Genomic DNA, 26,132 nt, shown 5'->3' with positions numbered 1-26,132 from the left:
TCCTTACTTTGGATCTAAAATTGTGATAAGAAACCATGTGATCACATAAATCACTGCGGTGAATTACACAAAATGTGTTTGTTTTTGTCTTTTAAGAGTTGCCTATCTGGACTCACCCTTGACCAACACAGGTGTGGTAGGTGGTATTATATGATGGGCTTGGTCAAAGATTACAGACAAAAACAGGTTGCATTCCACGGTGGGGAGTCTCCTTGACATTCATTGACCAAACAGACCCATTAGCACTCCCATTAGCTGAATTTGCAGTGGATGGATGATTCTCCAGAAAACAGTGCACCTCATAAACTGCTTGCCCCATTGAACGGCCACAGAAGCTCTGAAATGTAATGAAAGCCTGCCTGTTTAAAAGCCGCTGAAGATCAGTTCACTTATATTTGATCCAGGAACACAAGTGTGACTGAAGGACAGGTTATATTTGATATTTGGCTATAGATGGATAGAGTGACGAGTGACAGAAAGACATTCAGACAGGTTGCACTGTGCACTGTGTTAAGTGTGAAGCTTTAAGAATGAAACCCTCTTTTTAAAAAACAACAAAAACATAGTACACATGTTTTCTTATTTGGTTAAACACATTAGACATAAAAACAATGATTTTCACCGAGATGTGTGTATATAGTTCCTTCACCCATGCCACTATCACCAGACTTCTTTTTTTTTTTGAATTGCAGTAGGGTATATTGTCACTGGAGACAGGTGTACTGCAGTCTTCGCATAACATACATTTTTTTGAACTAGTGCGCACAGAAGTGCATTATCTTAGCACACTGGTGCAACACTGGGCATGTGTATATCATAGTCCAGCCCCGCAAACCCGCCCACCCCTCCCTCTGTGCTTCTTCGGTGCCTCTCCGTCCGCCCGCCCGCAGCAGTCTCCTTCACGGCGAGCTTTCACTACAGAGATGGCTGTGAAAGTGTGTAGATCAGTACTCCTCTTGTCCCGGAGCAGCGGAGCGGTGGCCAGCAGCCGCCCCGCACTTGTTGTCTCTTCACAGCGGCATCATCAGCATATAAGACCGGTAAGTCCCAGGACGTCTGAGACAGCTCCGAGAGAGAGAAACAGAGAGAGAGAGAGAGGGGTAGGGACCGAGCTGGCGAGGCTGGACCGGAGAGAAGGCAAGCGGGGCTGGCTAAGGAAGTGAAGCTAACTAGCGTCAATATCTCCCCCACTTCATTTATTTCTTTGAGGTCGAGCTTCACGTAAAGGTGAGGCACACGACGAGTCATGATACGTATCCCAACCTGGTGTCGCGTGGATATTTTAATCCACGGTGGGACGTAGAGGTTTGACAGAGAGGCAATGCAGCTTTTTGGAGCACTTGAAACCCATCGACACCCCGCTGCTGCTGCCCCGCCGTTTACTGTAACTAGCCTTCAAACATTCGCCTCTCAAAAGCTTCATAACCCGTGATTTAAAAAAAAAAACAACAAACCCAAAACCCAGAAGAAATCCTTCAACTTTGCAGGCATATGTTAATCCCAGTATCATTCTGATCAGCGAATATGAATTAGAATAAGACCCAGTTTGAGCTTCTAGGTTGCAGTACCTGCTAGGGTTGGTTTGACTGTGGAAGGGTATGGATGCCTTATTTTTTGTGCTTTTGCAGTAAAGGTGTGATTGAGAGCCCGTGGCTGATGGTTAGCCCCATCTCTCTGCTATTACCTGGTGTGTGTTTGTGCAGCAGCAGAAACTCAGAACAATGAACATCTGTCCAGACCTGAGGAGGAAGTTGTGCTTGTGTGTGTGTGTGTGTGTGTGTCTGCAAGAGAGCTGAAGAGAGTTATCCATAGATGCACTCAGTGTTGACACATGAGGCTTCACAGAAACATGGAAGTCTGTACTTGGATGATGTCAGACTCTCCAGCCAGCCTGCTGTTTCTCCCCTCCCTGTGGGTGTTTCCCCATTCATCAGGGAAATCCTAGGTATTCCTGCAAGCTGATGCAGGTCTTTTCTTTACATGGTCACTGTAGTAATGGATGCACCCTCAACAATGCTCACAATAACAGGAAGGCAATTGCGTTTACAGAGCTGTCACTACCATGCAATAGTTGCACAGCGTTTTCCTGCCTCTGTCACCCCCGCCCCTCCCCCCTTGTCAGAAGGGGGGGTGTCACAGAGGCAGAGGAAACTGTGAGTCTTTCCAGCAGCAGCCTGAGGAGGGAGGAGAAGCCCAGGATGGGGTTCTGGGAATGTGGAAGTCTTTGCAGTAGTTAGAAGTACTGATGTAATGTTTTGAGAGTTTTGTTGTCTTTCTCTCTATCTCTGACACCATCTTCAGGCACACTTTCCACAGGCCTTATGAAATTAAATGAGGCTTTCCTTCTCAGCGAAGCAGGCCAGCCCGGAGGTTAAGGAGCTGTCAGAAGAGACACACACACTCCATATCTCCACACTAGACCCACTGTGAACTATCACCCACTGTGAACTATTACAGTGAAAAAATTTGAGTCTGAATTGATATTCTTGGCCTCTTCCATCTCTAAGAAAGCCTTAACTGTTTTAAGCACGTTACTACTCACTGTCTCTTGCCAGAGTTGGCCGCTAATAAGTTTTCATTTTATTTCAGGCTGCCCAGGTTTGTAGTGTTGTTTGTCTGTCATATTGTGTCTCCGTCCAGTGAAGCGTTGCTGCGGCGGCCCCTAACGCGGGCCTGTCACTTTGTGACAGCCAAGCCTCTGTATTCATTTGTGAGTCTTCCAGTGGAAACCGTGTTTCGGCACTAGTGTTGATTAAAGCTGCAGTGGGATGCATACAGTTTCCATGCAGGCTGTATGCACACGTGTTTCAAAGAAGACCTAAATATGGTTTCTAGAGCCTAACTTGAAATGTAGAGCTGTGTAATGGCTCTGATGATGGGGCTGCAAAGGAGACAGTGTACTCCATATGCTTGCATTTAACCTGCACTAGATTAATATTGAGCCAGCTGTCATATATGATGCTGCTTTCCTGATGTGTAGTAGGAGTGGCGAGTCACTGGGAATACTCCTTGTAAAAGGGTTATAAATCAGTCAGGAGTTTCTGTACTGCGAGATAGTCAATATGTTCATATCTTGCATCTAAAATATGTGATTTAATGGAAAATGTGGCAATAAAAGGCATTAAATATTGTTTTTTGTAGTCATTTACTTACATTAAAGCTCCTATGTTCATTAAAGCTGAACAGCTGGAGACTAGAGCAGCTGGGGCCGGGGGGGCCGAGGCCCGCTCCTGGCTTTTAATCCAATCAGTAAAGGAGTAAACTAATTTATCCGTGCTGCCTTCACAGACTCAGCTCTGAACTTGTCCGGATTAGTGTGATAAGAGAGTGACTCTAAGCTTGTGGCTGTGCTAAGGGTGATAAGATAGCTGAATGACTGATAGACGTGTCCGCAATGGCAGTTCCATCAATGTTATTCTACCATTCACGGACAAACTGGTTTCAGACTCAGCGATCCAACATTTACAGACTGAGGGGGGAAACAGGTATATGGTATGAAGTGATGGGGGAAATGTCCATTCGGCTGCCATTTATCTGCTACTTAATGAGTCCAGTCTTCAGTTTGCAGTCAGATGATTGGCAGGTGTATGACCCCATGTTGTGTGAAAAATAACTGATGGCAATTCAGAGACCGTTTGTTTATGACATTTGGGTTTTACAACGATGACCTTCGTTTCTGTTCTCAGATGTTATCACATCATGGCCAGTAGCTCAGCAGGAGAGAAGTGATAATAATGTGTGGTCAACATAGCTGATATTGGATTACTATCTATACACAGGGGCGTTTTTAGTGGGATGAGTTTTTCTTGGGTGAGTGGGTGAGAAAGCTGATCTGAGTTTTCTCGCAGGGCTTTCATTGTCTTTGTAAGTGACGGTTATCGTGACGCTAAGTGATTTCACTTTTATAAAGTCCTGTTTTAGTTTTATCATAGATGACCCAAAACCCTAAAAACCTGAAGTGAAACCATGTCAGAAAGATACATGAAAGCAATTCATGCAACGCATCCCATATGAAGAATCTGAAAGAACCGTCAGCAGTGCCCTTATTGTTTGGCTATATTCAGACTGTTTTAAAAGTTTGCAGTGTGACTCGACTTTTAGTCTAAACCATATCTGTTCCTATAATGAGCTTGAAAAACTGATTAGCCAAGATCACTAGCACCAGTGTTTATGAGTTTGAGATAGTGAGCTTCAGAGTAATGAACAGGAAATAACAACGAGGCAACCAATCTTGTTTTGCCAGACGGGCATGTTAGTTTACCCCGATTCACTGGGAACCTATCTTAGTCAAACGGGTGTCTTGAGACACTGTGACTGGATTCACTACCCACTAACGTATAGACATTGTTCCAAGCTGTGACCCGCATGCATTTGTTTTTTTTGGTTTTGTTTGCATAAAATCTGTCCAAAAATCATCTGGTTATTAACAGAGCAACACTGTGTGAAAGGTCGAAACAGGTAAACCAGATAATAACATGCCGGTTGTGCCAGTTGTTATGTCGTGCCATCCACTCTTCCTGCCAATCCTGATTTAAACGAACAAATAAAGCGGGGAAGAAGTAAATGTTGTTAAAATACACAGCATGCCACATTGACAGAAAAGGATTTCCTCTAAATAGATTTTCCTCATTCCCAAAAAGATATTTACCAAGTTCGTAGTTACTTCCTGAAATCTCTTGATTGTTTTTTTTTTTTTTTAGAGCAAAAGTGGCTTCTGGGTATATATCATGCGTCTTTATCAAAACAAATCCAGCAATCAGGCCAAGCCGAGCACCCGCAGCAGTTTAATTTGTTGGGCCAGCATAAAATCAAAATAGTTCATTTACTCAAGGTTGAGGTAAAAGTGCATGTAGCCTAATAAAAGATAAAGAGTTAATTTAGAGATGAGCTGAAAATAAAGAGGTGCACTTCCTCATTTAGTTGAAGTAAAACGTATCTAGGGTGTTAATTATTAAGCTGACGTGACAGTAAACTGGTACCACTGTGGGTTATATTCTGCCAGGGACATGAACTAGTCTGGCTGGGTCTAAATGCGTCTCAGTAACTCATAACACCAGAATGTGGACGCATACTCGCTCTGAAGCTTCAGGCAGTACAGACTTATGTCTCTTTCCTGTCTGTAAGGCTCATGCTGCAGCACCTTTCCTGGCATTTCGTGGCAGTGTCGTGAAAAGATCATGGATTATCTTAACACCAGACAAAATGACAAGTGTGTGTTGTCATCTTATTACGGTGATGAAAAGCTGATAGCTTTAGCGGCCGTAGTAATGACAGAGCTCCTGTCAGCTCTGGTGGCGGTCACCCTGTCGAGTGGTAGCCAGAGTAATTTCCAGGGTCTGCTGTGGTTCAGGAGTTATGTGGCGGATGGGCCTTTTTTCCATCTACAGATTTTGGCAGGGTGACTCACTGTGTCTGTTACAGTTAGGTCGACAAGTTTGTGAAACAGTTCAGCTAAAACAGGAGTGTCAAACATAAGGCCCAGGGGCCAGAATCAACCAGCCAAAGACTCCACTCTGGTCAGCTTAGCAGCTTTGGAAAATGTGAGGGATGATATACATTTTAGACTTTTAACTGTGTTTTTCAGCTTTTCCTACTGAACCAAAGTAAATAAGTAATAGATAAACAACTAAATAACAAAAGCTAACGAAACGTTTTCTGAGATTTTCCAGATATTTTTCCTACAGTTTCAACCCAAAGCAGCATTTCTTCATCAGATTGATGAAGAAATGCTACATAAACATCAGTACGTCTCAGTTTTTCTGAGACGTACTGATGTTGACGTAGCATTTCTTCATCAATTTGAACTTGCACTTGTTGTTCTTATATCAAAATCTTTCATAGATTAAATGTGTAGTTAAGCTTATTTACACTGACAGGAGAGTTTGACTGGTCAAAATTTGCTGAGAATTTCATGTCAAAAGCACCTTTAGAAATGTGTTCACTTACAAGAAAATTTGTGACGTGTCCAATACTTATTTTGTGTGTGAGTGAGTGCACGTGTACCTGTGTGCACGTGTGTGGACGTGCTAGGAGGCGAAGCTTCTCACCCGCTGTGTTCATTCACACTGCTTCGTATCTTTTAGCAAACTTGCTTTCTAGTTGACGCTCACTGGCCCTTAATGATCCGTGAGCTGCTGAGAGCACAGGCACACGGCCCATAGCAAGAAGCGTGTTTGACATTTTTTTTTCTTCTTTCTGAGGTTTGTGTGCGCCCCAGAGAAATCACCCAGTGCTCTCTTTTTGGCTGCTGTCTCTGCCTTGTTAACCCACTGTGGGCTGCCCCACATGGGATTTTTTTCTGTTCCTACTGCTCTATTTACACACATACACTCACAAATGAACATGTAGTAAAATTTGTGTAACATTACATATGTATGTCATTGTTTGTAGTATAATAAGTACAATTCTGTAAATATAAAAAAAGAAACTTAACATATTCTTTTCATTTCTCTACAGTTTACTGGCTTCATTTTGGAGAGTATTGCTTTAAAATACAGTTGTAGGTTAGTCCTGTTAGAAGGATGCCGTAGAAGCGTGTGTGCCTAATGTTCTAAATACTCCAGCTGTGAATTTTCTAACTACTACGTTCTGCATTACTGCCTTTAAAAAAACAAGGTGAACTTTAGCAAATTCATCGGCATAAAGAAGGAAAAAACAAAACAGTTTTTAGGCTCTGAGGAGCTCCAATCATTTGCAGCCTGTTTGCTGTCTGCCGTGTTATGTATTTAGCGAGTGTGGTCGCTACTGTAGCACTCGATCTGTTTCCTGTTTTGCATTTACCGTGCAGTTATTATTTTAATGATCCAGCACCTTACTGTAGCGAGGATCTGCATGCTTCAGTTATCGCCTCATTATGGTGACGTTTGGCATTGCAATGGGTGAGACTGTCGTGATGGACAAAGTCCTCATTAGTAATCCGGATGGCATTTCATCCTTGAAGTGGAAAATGACTGGCGAACCTCTGCTGTTGGCGTAGACTAATTAGCTGCTTTCCATGTTTCTGTGTGGCCCAGCGTGTCTGCAGTCAGGTCTGAAAAGGACATTAAATTAGGCCAACTTGCGTAATGTGATGATGGATGGAGGCATCGCTTGGTTACCCTCTCTCATCTCAGATCGGGGGGCTTGTGGCATCCTCTGCCAGGAGGGCAGGTTGCTACTAGAGCCCGAAGGTCATCAGCTGCCCTGCCTTTCAGGCCATTAGTTATGAGATTGGTCTCATTATTGTGACAAATCAGTGGGAATGCTGGGTCCAAATGAGCAGTGTAAATTAGACCGGGCAGATTTAGCTTGTGTGAAGGTCGGCTTTACCCGAATTCGTCAAAAATATGTGACAGTTATGGGAAACGGTTTCCAGACTCGCGTGTTGTCCCGTCACTTTGTTAACCTATACTTCACTTTTGCTGCGCTGAAATCATTGCTTTGTCCACAGTCATTTTCATGGCATCGTCATGCGTAACCGGGGTAAATTCTTACCTGGATCTTACCTGGACATTTGCAACCTGTCACAAACCAGTTCAGAAGAACTATGAAGAGTCTGGAAAATACAGCTTGGGTTGACCTTTCCTTCTGGAAATATTGATTGGGTATAGCATCGTTTATTCAAGTTCATGGTGAATTAAGAGCAGCTGCAGAGTTGGATGGATGTTGTGTAGACACATTGACAGTCTGGGGTGACAATTAAATAAAAAAAGAAAAGAGTGGGTGCTTTTATTTCATTAGGATGTAAATTGCACCTCATGAGTGCAGTCTTTCTCCTCCTTTTGCAAGACTTTTGTTTAGAGCAGGGCGATATGGCCAAAAATATTTATCACGATATATATTTGAAAATTTGCGATAATGATATAACCGACGATATAATTGATGCGAGACAAAATACAACTCCACAACATTACTAGCGCAAAAAGACAACCTTCCATTTATTTTCACTTAAACAAGAAGCTGGTTTTTATGTACATTAAAGCTTTATAAAAATGTAACAGTGCAAATGCAAATTCCTTGCTGAAAGTTTAACCAAAAGGCATTTCCAGTAGAAATGGGCTGACATATCCTGAGCATAACCATGTATAATATCCACTGAAGTTAAAAAGAGGTGCTTTGCAACATTAAACTGCAGTGTGCAGTACGCATTTTTCGGACCATAAGGTGCACGGGATTATAAGGCACATTAAGCGAAACAAAGCAGTCAGATAAATCAAACTTTATTAAACTCATTCTTCTTGCTTCCTCCACTTCTGTACCATTGATTCATTAATGTTGAATTCTCTGGCAGCTGCTCTATTCCCTTGTTGTTGCAGTATATTAATGACTAACCTCGTATTGTGGATGGATTATCTCAGTTGTTCTCCTGACTGAAGTTTGGTCCGTTTACAGCATCCTGCCATGCGATTACATTTGTCTCTAACCATGAAGAACCTTCACATTAACTTTTATAAGTGGAAAAGTGTTAGTGTTCGTCCTCCAGCTTCACTGTTTATGTTATGCTAACATAGCTGTGTCGCTAGCGATCACGTAGCACATCATTATATACCAGCTAGCCCAACTTCAGTAACCCTACAAACGTCACTGCTGTTTAGTTTCCTGTCTTCATTTATGTTGGAAGTGATAGCAGAGCTGTACGTTTGATTTTTTTCAGAAATCTCTCAGTCAGAACATGCAATATCATGCTTAGGTAACTAGCGAAACTAGCGAGCTAACTTCCGCTAGCTTCCTGCTAACTTCTAACTCCGTTAAATGTAATAACTTTTGTTTTCATGGATGCCTGGAAGTTAAACTTTATAGTTACACCTGGTAAAGCAGCAATGCTGATCGTTTTATTAAAGATGAAAGAATTTAGACAGTTTTTAACTCTAAGTGATGCTGCAGTGTTGTTTGACCTGAAGCATACGGAGTTTAGGACCCAGATTACTCCCAGATTTAAGAGCATCTTAGTCCGACAAATACGACAATAACAACGGCCGCTTGCATGTTCTGCAAAAAAATGTGCTTTGTCGTGTATCTGACGGACAAACACCAATCCAGTTCCACATCACTGAAGTTGCACCATTTTTACAAACCAATTCTGGTTCATCTGTTTCACTCAACAATCGGCCATGTGCGTATGAAAACAAAGGCACTGCGCATGCGCGTTTTACTCCCATTCTATCGCGATATTTCATTTTCCTATCGTTGCCTAACATTATACCGGTATTACCGTGAACGGTATAATATGGCCCAGCCCTACTTTTGTTTGCATATGACCATGGAGTATAAACGTCTCAAAGCTTCCTGTATCTTGAATTTCTCATATCAGTCCAGTCATTGTTGGATTCCCTGAGCTGAGCCTGCCCAGTATTACTTTCTAGAGTTTATAAATGACAGGTTTAGAAATTACAGTTTTTCAGTGAAACGCAGAAAATAACCAGGGTGGTGTGAGGAGAATCGCGACTGCTCGACAGGCAGCAGGAAAGAAGAAACTGGGATATCGGTCAACTGTGAGGCAGTTCTTAATTACAAATGGAAGCATGTGCGAATGAGCCCCGCTTTGCTGATGGAGTAATGTTTGGAAAGTGGTTCAGAGGAACGTTGGGAATCTATGATGTGAGGATTCCCTTGGCCTCAGGCTCACCTTTATTTCACAGAACAGAAACTTAGCTGCTTCCCTTTACAACTTTCCCATTACTTTGACAGCAGAATTGGAAAGATTCCTGCATGTGTCTAACTCTGGAACCGTCTTTGCTTCGAAATTGGAGTTTTACTCAGAAGATCATTATCCAGTTTCCAGGAAACTAGTAGATGTATAAATAAAACAAAAAATATTGTTGCTTGGAAGCACTTTTGTGACTTCCAGGGTACCTTTTCAGAATTTATTTTGCATAGCTTTAGATGCACACTTCCACACGGACTCTTTCATGCATTGGTAAAGTAGCACATTTTACATGCCTGACAAAGCATAGTAACTTTGTAAATTATTTATGTATATATTAGAGTCTCTTGGAGGAATAGGTAGTACATTACTGGCCATTCACTGCACAGTTGTGCTCCTTTAAGTTATAGTTTAACCAAAATAGAATAAAACATGTGTTGCAGATTTTGGAGGCAGCCCTTGAAAGCCAACTAAGGCGTACAAATGACTCAGTGGATTCACTTTCCAAGCGGAATCCCGACAAACTTAAACAAGGCTAATAGCACTCTTAATTACTCGGGCCCCTCACAACGGCACACACAACGGCACACTCGCACAAGCTCATAAGCAGTCCTTTTGTTCCTGCTGGATCGATGCTCGGGGTTAATGGCACGAGAGCTTGACATTTTCGAGCTGGCTGCACGTCTTTTGTCCCGGTGATTTTTAGCGTGTGAGCCAATGTCTCCTCTGATAAAGCCAGCTGATCTCTGAGAGGCACAGGACCTAGAACTGCTGGGGGGAAATTTGCATGTGTTTCAGAGTTTATCTGTATGACAAAACCTGCTCGTGCTGTGTTACTAGTGAAGCGAGGCCTTCACCAGTCATGGCTAAACAGGATACGAGGGCCACTGTGACATCATCCTTGTGTCGAGGTCATTGCGGGTAGTGGTAGCGCGTGTCGACCTAAGAGAAATTGTCTCCTCATGGTGGCTCAGTGTGGCGTGATGTCTGCTGGTTGTTGTTTCTTTTCAGCATTGCCTCTATTTGCTCCTTTTACCCTCACGGTCGCCATGCATTAGCCACAGCTGTCAGAACAGAGTTTTGTAGACTTCCGCTCATGTACTGATACTTCATGCTTTGGGCCAAAAGCAAATTAAAGAAGCGCTCAGATTTGATGTGCGTCGTCCTCAAGAATATTCTAGCAGGGAAGATTATGTAAAAAGTCTATTTGTTTACACAAATACAACTATTTTTAGAGGAGTGCTTTAAAAGCACACTTCAAGATTCACATGATTTTAAACAAACAAATAAAGACGACCAAGAATGTTGTATTATTTTATTATATAATAAATCAATCCTTATCTCATATTAAATCAATTGTACTGTGGACTCCAATAGATTTGGAGGCTGCGGAAGTCCTTACTTTTCAGAATAATCTCATCTTCCTCTCGTGTCCTCAGCTTGTGTGTTTCTTGAGCTTCATTTGTGCTTGCTCTTCTTTTGTAGCACTCGCTAGATAGTTGCTGGAATAAATACCATGATGGCAACTTTATCGCCATCTGCATGCGTGACCACGTGACGGGAATGAGAAGAAGGAAAAAGGATGTGTAGAGTGTGAGAGCAGAACTGTGGGGTGCCATAACGTTCATAATGATCTGTTTCTGCGAGGCACGAGCAGGAAAGAAGTCTGCAGCAAATGAAAAATTAGCTTGCTTTATGTTATTATGCATTAAATTGCCAAATCTGATTTAATTATTCAACAATTTAGCACTTGATCCCCCAGAGCTCCAAAGGGCTGACTCGCAAACTTCAGTTCTGGCCCCGTTTGCTTTTGCACCACCAGCCCGCTCTCTGTCTGAAATCAGCCGCCTGTGTTTTGTGAAGGATGCTTATGACATCCCCATTACACCACTAGAAGTCAAGATGTGAGCTTCAGCTGAGATTGATCAGAGTCTGAGCACATCCGGGGAGTCAATGAGCCCCATAAAACAAGACACTCTGTTCGGCCTGGCGCCCAGTTTGTTTGCACTGTGATTACCCATATTGTACCGGTGCCATGGTAGACACAAGCGCACACATGGGGGTTTCACCATGGAGAAGACAAACAAAGATGCACACCTCTGTCCAACAATGGACTCCAAGCCCTCAAGTCCCATTGTTATATTTATAATAGGCTGGAACAGATAGAGACAAATATATCTTCACCAGGACACAGCAAGGGCAGCTTAGTAACCTAAGCTCATATTTTATTTTATTTTTGTGTTACTTTTTGTGTCCGTGCATGGCTTCACAAGCCCTAATTCTAACAGTTTTCCTGCCGATAGAAGCCCCTCTCCTCTGAATTCTCAATTGCTTGTTTTAAATGAATCGGGAGTCTGAGCTTTGAGCCTTGTCTCTTTTAATTAACTCCTATATCAGCACTAGTGGGTCAATGACTGGAGACGCGTGTGGATTAAACATAACTGATCCAGAGAGCTGAACTGAGGTATTGGACATGAGACAAAGCACGGAGGGGTTATGTGGTACACTATGGGTGGGGTTTTAGAGGCTCGTTCAAACCAACAGGGTCACTGTAATGGTGCTCTATACTTCTGCGTGATCATGAGGTTTTGATCTAATAATCTCATTATGATGATATTGTGCCAATCGTCACGGGGCCTGTGAGATATGGCCAAATTATAATATCACACTATATATGAGTCAGAGAAGTGTTAATGTATTGCTGCTGTTGATAAACTGTGCATTAAACACTGTTGAGTGTTTTTGATCTATTCTTGTACCCTCACTGCTGACCACATCCCGTTCAGATTAATCCATCTAGTCTCCTTTTCGCTGGATGAACGTCTCTTTTGAGGGATTGGCGTATTATCAGCTCAGCAATAGTGTTTGTAGTAATATGGATGACACACTGTCAATATCTGCATTTCAAGTATTTATTTTCAGGTGAATGCAAGAGCACGACTGGAAACCAGATCTGTGTGCCGGTAACACGAGATTGTTCTTTGTCGAAAACTTTGTATTATGCAATGATTTACAAGCTCGATGGCCCGGGTGGCTCAAGTTGATATCCCACTGGGCTGAAAAACACTAGGTAATTTTTTTGAGATGGAAACCTTTTAGATAGAAACATAAAAAGCATATAACAGGAATACAGAACCAGGCAAATGTTGTAATTTAATACTTCACCTGTTTAGCCGCTGTCTATGTTCCTGCTAGATCAATATTTAACACATGAGAACAGTGTTAACAGTGATTTTGTGCTTTCTAGCTGGTACAGAAAGAACTAAACCCCTACTGTGCGTGCAGAGATGCACCTAAACCAATACAGCTCCATTATGCTGTCTGTGCCGCACACTTAGTGTTATAGCGGCTGAAACATTAATTGAATGCAGCATTAACACCCCCTCCCCCCAAATCGCCTGCTGGTTGACGTCGCTGGGGTTAACAACATTTCCAGCAGAAGCTCTAATAATATATAATGTTATATTACACATTCTTATTGCCCTGTCTAGAATTTTTCATTTAATGTGTGCATAAACTATACAAAACTTTGTAAATTTAAAAGCACTATAAAGCAGTCCTGGCCATTAGCTTGAAACAATGACCATAATGAATCAATACATTCAAAAATTACTCTTAGTTGGCAGATGCCTTGCATGTATATTGTCACCTGATTCAGATTCATTGGCCAGTGCATCACGGCCTACTCGCCAATCCTTTAGAAAACTGTGTTCTGTCCTCTTCTTCTATGGGAAATGTCAGAGAGGACTTAGAGGAGACGACGTGTGAGAGATACAATCTTCTCTCTTCTCAAAGGCACCTCTGGGAAGCAGGGCACTGAGTGAATTGCTTATGTAAATAGCTCTGCTGCTATAATCCATTGTTGATGATGCCTTTGACTGCAAGGCTGATTTTTAGAAATGCTTTAGTTCTTTGGATCAAAAGAGCGCTTTACCTTTTGACTCTTGACAGCAGTATCAGGCCGTCAGTTCAAGACGGAGCATTTAATAGTAGATCAGCACCTTGGATCAGTGGAATAAAAGAATTGCAACTCAACAAGTCTTGTTAGCTGTCGCTGAGTAACTGTGTTTGCCAATGAAAACCGACATCTGTAATTGTTGTTTTCAGTCATTAAGTTAATGCAATGCTGTTTGCAGGAACGTGTCTTCTTTATAGCGCAGCTGCGCTGTGATAATAATATGTGTGATGTTCATGCGGGCTAATGCTAATTAGCAATAGCTGCACGATTCAAGAAGACCTTTCCCTCGAGCTGTGAGAGTGTGTCCAGGCTGTGGCTGTTAAAGGCAGAGATGCAGAGGCCCGTGAGATGCTCAGATGATGGGATCAGGCTGTGCATTGTGTCTGCTACAGCAATGCAATGCTAGTCCAGCACTTTGTTCTGTGACAGGCATGGAAGGGAATGTTTATTAATTTATACACATGTAACTGTGCAACCCCCCCCCCCCCCCCCCCCCCCCCCCCACACACACACACACACACACACACTCTCACACACACACACACTCTCACACACACACACACACATATATATGTACATTGTGGTAGAAGCTGCTGACCTTAAAAAAACATTCATGGCGTTTTCATCGTTATTCCACACACGGAGGTCAAAAAGCAGCAGACTGTGAGTCCCGTGACCTTCTGTCAGAGGAGGTTAGCGATGACCCTCGCTGCCTTCTGTCTGCACTCTGCTGTCTGCCGTCGTGCATGTGTGCACATCCTGCCTGCCTCGCATCAGTTCTGAACACAGAAGCGAGCGTCTTCCAACTTCACTCACATAAAACCTGCTTTCCTCTTGTGAGGCTGGAGAGTGTTAGTCAGCTGTTTGTGTGAACGCTCGTTTAAAGACTTTGTTTTGAAATGAGGCTGTGAGGGGGGAAAAAAAAACAAGCAGCGTAGAGAAGTGGAGATACGAGACATTTCCATTCTCACTACACTGTTACTCATCTTTTGTCGGCTAGCTAGTGGTCATTCTATAAATAGTATTGAGGAGATGGCGGCCAGGAGACTTTGTTGGAAAATGTATTTCCATGGAGACAGTTTTCATTGCACTTTGTGATTAGAGGCTCTTTATGAAGGGATTGTAGATGATGTAAGGTTAAAGTATGTATTGTTGCCGGTACAGTTACAGCAGAAAAAGGAAGCCTGTTTTACACAAGCTCGTTACTCAGCTGAAGCACTATCCCCATTTTAATTTGGAAACGACATGTGGACATTGCAAAGTCTGCAACACTATGACTCGGCTACCACAGACACATCCACAAACGGCGTGCAAAGCAAATACTGCTTTGCTTCTTTTTTTTCCCTGCATGCAAAATGTGTGGGAAGACAAACACAGATAAAAATCGTATTTTCATAGACCAGACTCTGAGAGCAGCGCCGGAAAGCGCTGGAATCTCAGGACTCACAAAGTGCCTGTATAAGGAACATGAATGTGCTCCTTGATCACATGCTCCATGATCTTGTTGTTAAGGTATTTAAATGTGGCCACATGTCCAGCATGTGGCAGCTACATTGAATTATCCCAATCTTTTTTTCTCTGCAACTGTTTCCTTGTTCAGCCATTGAGTGTAGCTGTTGTCTCTGGGGCATTGATCTAAGTGTGGGTGGGGCACTTCCTAGTATGGAAAAAAACTCAGCTCATACACTGCCCTCTGTGTCTTCTCTGGTGTTTTCCTGCTTTGCAGCCCATCTGCTGAAGAGCCCTCAGATGTTCCTATTATAAGCAATAAGACGGCAATTGCCCATCAAAGACAGGTTAAATCTTCATTTATTCCTCTACATAGGCACTGCTTACCAACAAGACCAAACGCTTATTGTGCAACCAGACGATTTCCTGGTATCAGCCTAGTTGTTTTTCCAAGGAAAATAGCTATAAAAAAAGGAGGCAGAAAAGCTGAGATTGGCATCGTAGTGGATCAGTATGTACCTCCAGCAGAGCTTTCATCTCACACTGTCAGAGCCTTTACCGACCTGGGTCCTAAGGGGAACCCTGGGGAAATCCCAACCTGGACATGAACTGCATGTAAGGAAGAGGGATTGGAGGGAGAAGAAAGAAGAAGGAAACAAAGAAGTGAGAGTGAGAGTTATATGTGTCTCTTTTTTTCGATATTTAACACAAGCAGTTTCACTTTTTTTTTTTTTCTCTTTTGTTTTCAGCCGCGGGCAGTGTTTCTAATGTTACAGTGTATTGAGCCGCCTGCAGATACTGCTATTTTACGATGGATATGGGATTACAAGAGATTTTAATCTTTTAAAAAAAACACACACACTGATTTTGTGTGTGAGAAGGGTATATACCGTTTCCTGGAGATGTTTGAAAATCCTGGTGCTGCTGTTGCCTCGGTAACCCTTTGCACCATGATAATGTCCTTTTTCTAACAGAGGATTGAAGGTTATCCACGTCACAGTCTTCTGTTCCCTCCTACCTGTGAATAATAGCTTCTCTATTTTTGATATCTCATCCAGCAAGATGCAGTGCAACACTGTCAGTGAAGACATGTACTCAAAATGAAAAGCCATCTGTACAACTCGATTACTTGGCTCTTTTCATTTTCATTTTTCCTTTTTAACACTTTTTTAAATAAAAAAAGCTACAGAGGAAAAAAAGAAGAAAAAATCAAATCTTTTGAGTCACAATTTCTTTGGGGTTTTTTTGGTTCATGACTCCTGTCTTATTTAGCTGACATGTTGTTGCACACCAAAATGCTTTTTGTGTATCTAAGCCAGTGAGCGTGTCAGAGTCGGTCAGCTTCAGCAGTGTGCTTCCTCAGAAGTAGGGCTGGGCCATATTATACCGTTCACGGTAATACCGGTATAATGTTAGGCAACGATAGGAAAATGAAATATCGCGATAGAATGGGAGTAAAACGCGCATGCGCAGTGCCTTTGTTTTCATACGCACATGGCCGATTGTTGAGTGAAACAGAATTGGTTTGTAAAAATGGTGCAACTTCCGTGATGTGGAACTGGTTTGGTGTTTGTCCGTCAGATACACAACAAAGCACATTTTTTTGCAGAACATGCAAGCGGCCGTTGTTATTGTCGTATTTGTCGGACTAAGATGCTCTTAAATCTGGGAGTAATCTGGGTCCTAAACTCCGTATGCTTCAGGTCAAACAACACTGCAGCATCACTTAGAGTTAAAAACTGTCTAAATTCTTTCATCTTTAATAAAACGATCAGCATTGCTGCTTTACGAGGTGTAACTATAAAGTTTAACTTCCAGGCATCCATGAAAACAAAAGTTATTACATTTAACGGAGTTAGAAGTTAGCAGGAAGCTAGCGGAAGTTAGCTCGCTAGTTTCGCTAGTTACCTAAGCATGATATTGCATGTTCTGACTGAGAGATTTCTGAAAAAAATCAAACGTACAGCTCTGCTATCACTTGCAACATAAATGAAGACAGGAAACTAAACAGCAGTGACGTTTGTAGGGTTACTGAAGTTGGGCTAGCTGGTATATAATGATGTGCTACGTGATCGCTAGCGACACAGCTATGTTAGCATAACATAAACAGTGAAGCTGGAGGACGAACACTAACACTTTTCCACTTATAAAAGTTAACGTGAAGGTTCTTCATGGTTAGAGACAAATGCAATCGCATGGCAGGATGCTGTAAACGGACCAAACTTCAGTCAGGAGAACAACTGAGATAATCCATCCACAATACGAGGTTAGTCATTAATATACTGCAACAACATGGGAATAGAGCAGCTGCCAGAGAATTCAACATTAAGGAATCAATGGTACAGAAGTGGAGGAAGCAAGAAGAATGAGTTTAATAAAGTGTGATTTATCTGACTGCTTTGTTTCGCTTAATGTGCCTTATAATCCCGTGCACCTTATGGTGCGAAAAATGCGTACTGCACACTGCAGTTTAATGTTGCAAAGCACCTCTTTTTAACTTCAGTGGATATTATACATGGTTATGCTCAGGACATGTCAGCCCATTTCTAGTGGAAATGCCTTTTGGTTAAACTTTCAGCAAGCAATTTGCATTTGTACTGTTACATTTTTATAAAGCTTTAATGTACATAAAAACCAGCTTCTTGTTTAAGTGAAAATAAATGGAAGGTTGTCTTTTTGCGCTAGTAATGTTGTGGAGTTGTATTTTGTCTCGCATCAATTATATCGTCGGTTATATCGTTATCGCAAATTTTCAAATATATATCGTGATAAATATTTTTGGCCATATCGCCCTGCTCTACTCAGAAGTACTTCAAACAGACTGGAATTCATTGATTAGAATAATGGCTTATATGCTTATTATATGCTTATAGTATTAAATACAAAAGGGCACGATAAAAGCTGTGGTTTTAGGCTCAGCTGACCCTTAACCTTTTTATAAAAAAATATCCCTGTATCTTTTTATTTATATCAATCATGACTCCAGGTGCTGAAACATGCAAAGCTGAATCTAGTTTGATGAAATGCCATAGGAAAAACCCTTATATTATCTCTTTCAAAATAAATGCTTGGCAGTAATTTGCTGATGGCAAATATTTGATGTCAAGGAGCAGCACAAAGCATTGAATTGGCATGAATGATATCTAATACCCGCTGCAGGAAATGTCCCTGTAGGTATTGGCAGCACTAAATTTCTATTTTACAGTGCACCTGTTACAACAGTTTCTTTAAAAAAAACAACAACCCAAAACTATGGTCTGTTCTGTACAATAACTTTCCAATATAATACTGTATTCTCAGCCGACAGCATTTATGATGTTAAAATAATTTTCTTCCTATAATTTCCATAAGCAGTGAAATATAGTTGCTTGTACTAGCCTGTGTACCCTGGATTCAGTTTATTCTTGTTCTTGAACATAACAAGATATTTATTGCTTTGTAAAAAAAAAAAATCTTTGGGAATGCCATGACATTAAACATTTTAATAGCTATCCTGAAAGTGAACATTGGCCAGTTCTGATTAATTCCCTTTGGAGTCTCAGTCACTGTGAGCCATTTAAATATTTTTAAATGTTCAGAACTTGTGCACAAAAGTCAAAATCTAAACACAAATTAACTGAACTAAACAATCACAAATCTTCTAAATTAATGATTTCAACTCATACATTTACATTATGATGAAGAAAAAAATAGTCTTATACTGTAGAAATGTAATGTGTGTTACTATTTGTTTTTCATCAAATGCACCAGCCTTTGTCCTTGTACAGAAAGTATTTTCACAGCTATTTATTACAGTGTGAATCGCTCACCAGGGCCAAAATATTGCAGTGCGCTGTTAATGTACAGTAATGGCTGCAGTGCAAATGATATACAAGCTCATAATTCCACATTTAATTCTGGTTTAATGAGTTGAAGTGTGTAGCGCGAAGGGAAGGTCCTTTAATCAAGTGGTGTGGGTGGTCCTGCAGATGTAAAGGATTTACACAGTTTATAATGCCATTTTAACCATGTGATTGAAAAATATCTATGTGGCCTTAAACATAGCATTTTGAATTTCATAGTAGATATAAAACCAGTCATTACAAGGTTATTCATTCTGAATTTACTGTAGGTGTGCATAACTAGGCACGATATGTGAAATGGGGAAAATTTGCTGAACAATTTTTTTTCAGACTCTAGTCATCCTGTGTAAGTATAAATTTGTCCCACGAGGAACCAACCAAACCTGTCTTATGTAAGCCTCAGGTTAAACAAATGACAAGCCCTTAAATATGTGATTCATATGACTGACTAGAGTTACAGCACAGGCTCAACTTGGAGTCACGCCTGAGCTGCTTCAGCTGCAGTGTTGTGCTGCCGTTCCCCAGACTCTTCTTTGGGAGGCTGAAATAAGTGGTGGTACAGGCAGAAGTTCAAAGGTTATTTGAGAGAATTAACCTGCAAAGCCACAGTGTGCAGTTAGCCTGTGTTCCTTTACTACATCAGCTCTGGTAAGCAGCTACTTTCTGCAGTACTCTGTGAACCCGCCTTCGAATGTAAGCCATATTTTACTCCTTGTAAGCTAAATTTTGCTTTGTAACTTCTTGTGCAAACAGTAAGTGTTGGTGTTGATTGATGGATTTCAAGAAACTGTAAAATGTGGCCTCCTTTGTACTGATGTTATAATTTGCCGCAGCTATTCAGTGCCAGTAGGTTCTTGCTATTTGTGGATTTCACTGATGCTAAGAATGAGTTCTTTTGTTGTGATTACTCAGACGCACACAACCACACATTAAAAGACATGCAGAGCAGAAACACACACAGAATCTTCCCTCTCCTCTCTGATGCTTGTTCGACCCGTCTCACTCTCGCTGGTGCATGTGCTTCCTCCCCCTCACGCCCACATTGCTACTCTCTGCTGATCATAAGCTTCATGATCATAAGTAGAAGGATGTGCATGTATCTTGTATGACATAATACAAACATTACAGTCTATTTCCATGTGTGGTTTCCCACTATCCATTGGCTGCACCCTATTTCTAAATCCTTCCTGTGTCATCTTCAAATCATTTGTCTTTAAAGCTTAAAGACCTCCTTTTTAAAAGCTAGAATGACTAGTAAGGGCTTTAACAGTGTGATAAAGTCAGCAGCGTATGTCCTGACATTTCCGGGCCGTTCCAGCTCTCCAACAAGACCAACGTTAAGGTGTTGCGTTCTCTGCCCTTCTAAGCTTTATTTAGGTAACACCTGGGGCGATAAATCAGGAATATATTTTGTGTTGGATATTCTGTCTCACAGGCTCTCCTGCGCTCCGTTCTTTAGTTTGCTCTTATAGTTCCCGAGACACCTGGGGCTGAAGCTGCTTTGTTGCCGTATTCCATTATGAATGAAGGCAGTTTTGAGGCCCACCCATTCATCTCTGCTGCAGCTGGAGAAGCTGAGCTGTCAGCCTCGCTCTCTTGCACACACTGCCTTCATGAACCAGATGTGTAAATCCCACACAAACTGTGTGATATTAAATGACAGAGGGGGGGTAGTGCATGTTTGCATCCCATACATTTGCAGGTGAGCGTCCGCATTTGTCAGTTAGGCCAGACACTGACCTTGGAGCCTTCTCCTTGTCTGTTTGGTTCATATTACTTTAGAACAACCTTGCGGCGTGCTTCTGGTAATTTCTTTGTCCAACCACACGTGCACGCACACACACACACGTTCATCTACACAAAAAAGTCTACCTGCCCTTGAGACCACAGGCCTAGTCAGATTCACTCTGAGTGTACCTGCTATTACCCAGTGGAATGATCTTATATCACTGACAAACACATTGTTGACTGCATCAACTGTGCTGTTCAAACTTTCACACCACATAGAAACTAAGCAAGTGTTTAGGGTGACGCTCACTGGACGGCGGCTTCCTTCTTCTGTTGTTATTTAACACAAAGCAAGGATGGACAGATGACAATGACTTGTTGCCAGATACCTTGTTTAGAAATGGCTTTTCCACATCAGAGCTTTGGCAAATGAATGTTATCTGGAACGCACAGACTTCTTCAGCCGCTTAAATGGAAACATCCCAAAGAAAATGGAAAGTGTTTACCTTTGAAACCCATGGCTCACACTTCATAGTGTGCAAAAGGACGCAAATAAATCACAATAAGCTTAGTGTCAGAGAGAATGATAAAGACAAGTCGAGTATTAAAAACTCAAAGGAGCTATTGTTTGTCAGTTTGCTTTAACTTCATTAACAGGTCAGCTGGTATTTTAATACTGGGTTAGTCATGCTGTGTTGTCTTTAATTAAGTACAGATGGACAAATTAAAATAGTTTGGATGTGATTAGTCCTTATTTTAAAACTATGTTTATGTATGTATGTTATGTTTTTGTGTAAAGTCTTGCAAAATAAATTGAAGCCTACTAATTTTGTTTTAGTCAAATTTTGCATGAAAAAAATTGTTGGCTTACTAAGCAGTTTAGTAGACGTTAGTGGTTTGCAGCACAGTTTGGACTTGTACACATCAGGCACGGTGTTCATGGCCAGCGTTAAGTTACATCAGTTTATATTGATGTCGATTCAATTCAGTCACTGAATTCCGCCTTTATACTAGCTTCACGGTGTCTAGGAAAGCTGGTTATAAAATTTGTGAAATATCTGCTTACATCATGTTGAATTCGCTGTGCTGAACCCAAAAAGAGCAGTGAATACAGGCAACACAGGCCAGCTGATTGTATCCTCATAAAAATAACTATGGGAATTATTTCTAGGTTATTATTTTCTTTATGCTATAACGCTGCACCCAATCTTAGGGCTCCCCCAACCGCCAAATCTCACTTTAACTTAAACCCCCGGCTACATCACCCACTCCTAAATGTTCCCATGTCTGTGATGGGATTTCTTGAGTCATTAGTATCCTCTCTTCTTTCCTGGATACAGTGACCGTCTATCCTTCAGCATCTTCCTGTTGCTGTGTATCATTACAGATCATCCAGGGAACCCCTGTAACTCAATCAATTCTCCTTAGCTATAAACTACTTTCACCATCCAGCGGTCGCTCAGCAGCCCCTACCTCACTTTACCCTGCATGTGCAAGTACTGGGTTACAGGGTGTGCTTAATGTGTTGGAAATTTCATTTAAGCCTCCTCCTCTCGTCTCCTATCTCGCTCACTTCATCTTTCCTTTCGGTGCCCAGTGATTGCTTGTAGCCAGCGCAACCCACCACCGCCCTCCATCCTCCCTAAGGCTGGCTGGCTTTCTCTCGCTGGTGCTGGAGAACTAGAGAGGCTCACTGAACCACGCAGGAGAGGAAGGCAAGGAAACGAGGAGAGATGGGACAGATCAGATTGATTCCTTTAAATTGTACAAAATATTGTAGTGCAGAGTCATTAAAAAGGTGCACATGTGGATTGCACGCTGACAGCAGAATTGCAAACGAATGCAGAGAGACAACAGACTCTGCATGTCAGTCTCTTTATGTACCCAGTTTACTATATTAAATAGCTGTGTGCAAATGAGGACTGGAGGATATTATAGCTCACTAGGAATAAATAGTATACACAAGTTATCCCCAAAGAGTCTTTGAGCATCCTTTGGGCACATTTTGTTAGGACACAAGTCTGCTTGTGTTGTTGTTACTGTAATTGTCCTGTTTGTTAAAGCCATGGGGAAGGGCCATTGTTTATTAAAAGCTATACGTGACATGTCACTGAGTACTAAATGGGTAATTTGCAGGTTGTATGTAAGGAAGTGATTTTTTTAAATAGACTATTAGATCAGTTGGTTGTTTTGTAAAGTATCAGGTACGAGTCTGAATCATTTTTTCTATGCCAGTATTATGAAATGTTTCCATGCAGGTTGTGTTTTGTGTGTATTTCTAGTAGTAGTATTTCTAGTTGTTGAGGTGTATTGGCTCTTAGGTAGACTGTTTTGAAAGCACAACGTCTGATGCGTCCTTTGAAGAACACAATCAAAGTGTTGCCTTTGCAAAAAATGTTTGAGGAATGAAATTGTTGGGTTGGAGCCAATGACTGTGCAGACATATTTTGCAGCATATTGCGATGGTTTTCAGTCTTTTTGTGCTTGGATGTGCATACACGTTCTCTTTTTTGCCCCTACAGTACATACCCACACACTTATTTCACTGCACAGTCTTACAATGAGGCTCACTTAACTGAGCATCTATGGTATCTTAATGGTTAGCTACTCTGAACTGTGAGACACGCAAGCCTTCTGGATGCTTGCTGATGAGCCGATCCCAGTAATTATAGAACTGGAGTTGCTGGGAATCACCTCAGTTCATGCATGGGGGAATGCGCAGAGGTGACAGATTCCTGGAGTCTCGCCCTGGATCAGAATTCATGTAAACACTCCGGTGGGAGTTGCTGCAGATCAGGCAGCACTCGGGTGTCATAGCATGGGAGATTGACAACATGCAAAGCTAATAATAACTCCAGTTTCGACTGTTGTGACTGAAGTTACCTGCAGAAACGGAGAGCTGAGCTGCTCGCCAGAGTTTAGGTTTGATGTGCACATCTGTGATCAGTGCAGGTTGGTCCCTCAGCAGCTCCAAGCTCATAACACACCGTGCCATAAATCAATCAGTAAATCAATACGCAGCAGCCGCTGAGTTTCACGCTGGGACAAAATGTGTGAAGCAAGTCTCGAATGTGTCACATATGATGTGGTGCAGAGATGCTATTTTATATCTAAAATCGCTCCCCAAAAAAGAGCGCTGAGCCTATGGTTTGAACTCTAAATACATCTATCCGTTTTTAGCAGCGTCTTATGCTAGTCTCGTGCTACTGCTGGGCAATACTGCTGTGTTTTGTTTTTGTTTTTAAAAAAAGGAGATCCATAAAATCTATAAGTACTTACCTTGTTTTTCATTATTAGGGAAGACATCATTTCTCCATTGATATATTGGATATTTTAATGCAACAGCTCTCACCCTAATTGAGACAAAATATAGTGTTTAGTATCGTTTCACAGCATAAGCAAGTCAGAGCTACATACGCCTCATTGTAGTTTGGAGTGAATGGTTGAAAATCTGCTTTTCTGCTCGCTGGGTAACAAGATGCACTTCCTTTTTTTCTGTTTTTTTTTTGTCACAGTGAAATTGCTGCCTTGTAAGCAGAAAATAGGCCTTTCCTCTCACTTGTTTGTAGCTTGTTGTGTTTTATCTACGAGTAAAAGTGTTGGGATTTAACCAGCTTGGGGACGTTTGTGTCAGGAGACAAAGTGATGTGTTTTGAGTGTGCGTGCCTCCTCGGTTTGTCGTAGGTAGTATCTAGAGAGAGCAGCTGTCGTCCTCAGTGGCAATCTAATCAACAGAAATAGATGGACCCCCCCCCCCCCCCCCCCCCCTCGACCCACCCCTTCCCTTTCTGTGGGTGGCAGGCCGGGTAGTGCAGAGAGGTCACAGCAACCTCATTGAGAAACGCCTCATATATCGTGCCGCATTAATGAGAAGAAACATTTGTCATAGTTTCAGTTGCAGTAATATCTGTCTGTGGAAATTAATATGGTGTGGTTTTGGCCTTACATTGGGGCTATCATTGTTTTTTTTTTGGATTTGTGTCCTCTTTTATATTGATTTATGTGCAGCACGTCTGAAACCTTGGTGGGTTAATGAGTCATCTGGCCCCAAACAAATAGAAGGGAGTTAATTGTTCAAGCAATAGCCTGCACTTTGTTTCCCGCAGCTGATTTTTGGCGAGGGCTGGACTTGTTATTTTGTTTAGTATTTTGTTTGAGTGTTAATATACAGTGTAATTCTTGCAAAAAAAAAAGAAGGTCGGGGGATTGAGCAATATAAGCGTATTATTCTGTAACTGTATTACTGCAGTTTGAATTCGCTGCCAGGGTGAGTCAGTTTGGTTGCTTGGCAGAGAACTTGCTTCATTGAAAATCACACATCACAGCACCAACAGTTCAACAAATACGCTTCCTCCTCCACACTAACAGACCAGAGGAGACTCTCTTGGCAGTTCATGGACACTTTTTATAGGCACTGGAGTCATGAATATAGGCTCCTCCTATGAGTTAATGTGGTGTGTCTGACCTGTCACAGATAAGGAAGAGGCAATAATCCCTCTGCAGCATGCTATCTTGGTACCAAGGTCCATTCCTATCTTCATGTTGAGGACACTGTGTTTGCAGCTGTGATATTGCTCTTTGCTAAATGTTTTTAGTGGTCGTTCCTACAAGTGTGACCACTTGCAGACATTGGGCTCCTAAGTGGTAATAATACTCAGTTGCGATTTATGTTGAAAAGACTTGTGTCAAACACGGTTATGAACAGTGGAGAGTTTCTTTCATTAACTGTCCTCCGCAGCCCTTTCTATAATTAAATCTGCTTGTTTACTGCCGTAGAAGCTGAGAGCTGGAGGGGAGGAAAAAAAATGGGATCGGTGCTGGTTATCATAGCAGCTTGGCAAGGATGCGTTATGCTTGAGCTTGACTAGTCCTGATACTCTGCAAGTGTGCGCAAGCTGACTTTTTCGTTCTTCTTTCATAGAATGTATTCATCGAAGAGACACTACAGATTTAATTTCCTAAAGTTTTCCTTGTGTAACGATATATGATGCACAACTGTACGTATGTCATTAAAGAATTACTGCAATACAGAGGTGTCTAGGTATTGCAGTATTAGGGAAGTAGATTACTGTGGGTAAGGTGTTGATGAGTTAATGTTGCATTTACTGGGCTGTTGGTTGGCAGATTGGTTAGTTGTGTCAGCGCACACTGCCAGGTACACGGGTGTTCCCTGTGTGCAGCTGGCATGCTGTCCTTCTGACTCTGTGTGTTTCCTTCCTCTGTCCAGAAACACACAGGTTGGGTAAAATGCGCTGTGATTATTGTGTGAATGTGATGGCTGTGTTTTAAGGTGTCACCTGTCCTACAAAATCCTTAGAAATGGTCGAACTTTGTGCGGCTCCGAGCAAGAGTGCGTTAAGAGGTTAAGGGATGTGAAAATACTGATGCCACTCTCAGGTGGTAAACAACATTATGTCGTTTTCACACTTTGGTTTGTGTACAATTGTTAGATGCTAGTGGGCGGATTTTGTTAGCTTTAGTGAGAGCCAGGTTCCCATATAGTTACAGAAAAATTGCAAGTTTTGGCTCTTTG

At 41.8% G+C, this 26,132-nt stretch overlaps 1 protein-coding gene and 1 long non-coding RNA gene across 4 annotated transcripts in view; one reads left to right on the top strand and one right to left on the bottom strand.

Moving 5' to 3' along the window:
- Positions 1 to 861: 861 nt before the first annotated feature.
- mcu (mitochondrial calcium uniporter) overlaps positions 862 to 26,132 on the top strand; it is a 59,885-nt gene continuing 34,614 nt past the window's right edge. For all 3 annotated transcript variants that reach the window (XM_076891799.1, XM_004556072.5, XM_004556071.5), the window contains exon 1: positions 862 to 1,040. In XM_076891799.1, the coding sequence (XP_076747914.1) occupies positions 924 to 1,040 (117 nt within the window). In that variant the 5' untranslated portion in view covers positions 862 to 923. The remainder of the gene's footprint in view (positions 1,041 to 26,132) is intronic.
- On the bottom strand, positions 15,372 to 16,040 carry LOC143421701 (uncharacterized). The gene is made up of 3 exons (XR_013101261.1): positions 15,920 to 16,040; positions 15,593 to 15,638; positions 15,372 to 15,491 (listed from the first exon to the last, which is right to left on the bottom strand). It is a non-coding gene; the product is annotated as an uncharacterized LOC143421701 (long non-coding RNA).

This window comes from Maylandia zebra, linkage group LG13 (assembly GCF_041146795.1).
Source record: "Maylandia zebra isolate NMK-2024a linkage group LG13, Mzebra_GT3a, whole genome shotgun sequence".
In the NCBI taxonomy this organism is placed as follows: Eukaryota; Metazoa; Chordata; class Actinopteri; order Cichliformes; family Cichlidae; genus Maylandia; species Maylandia zebra.
This window is presented reverse-complemented; position numbering and strand designations above follow the sequence as displayed.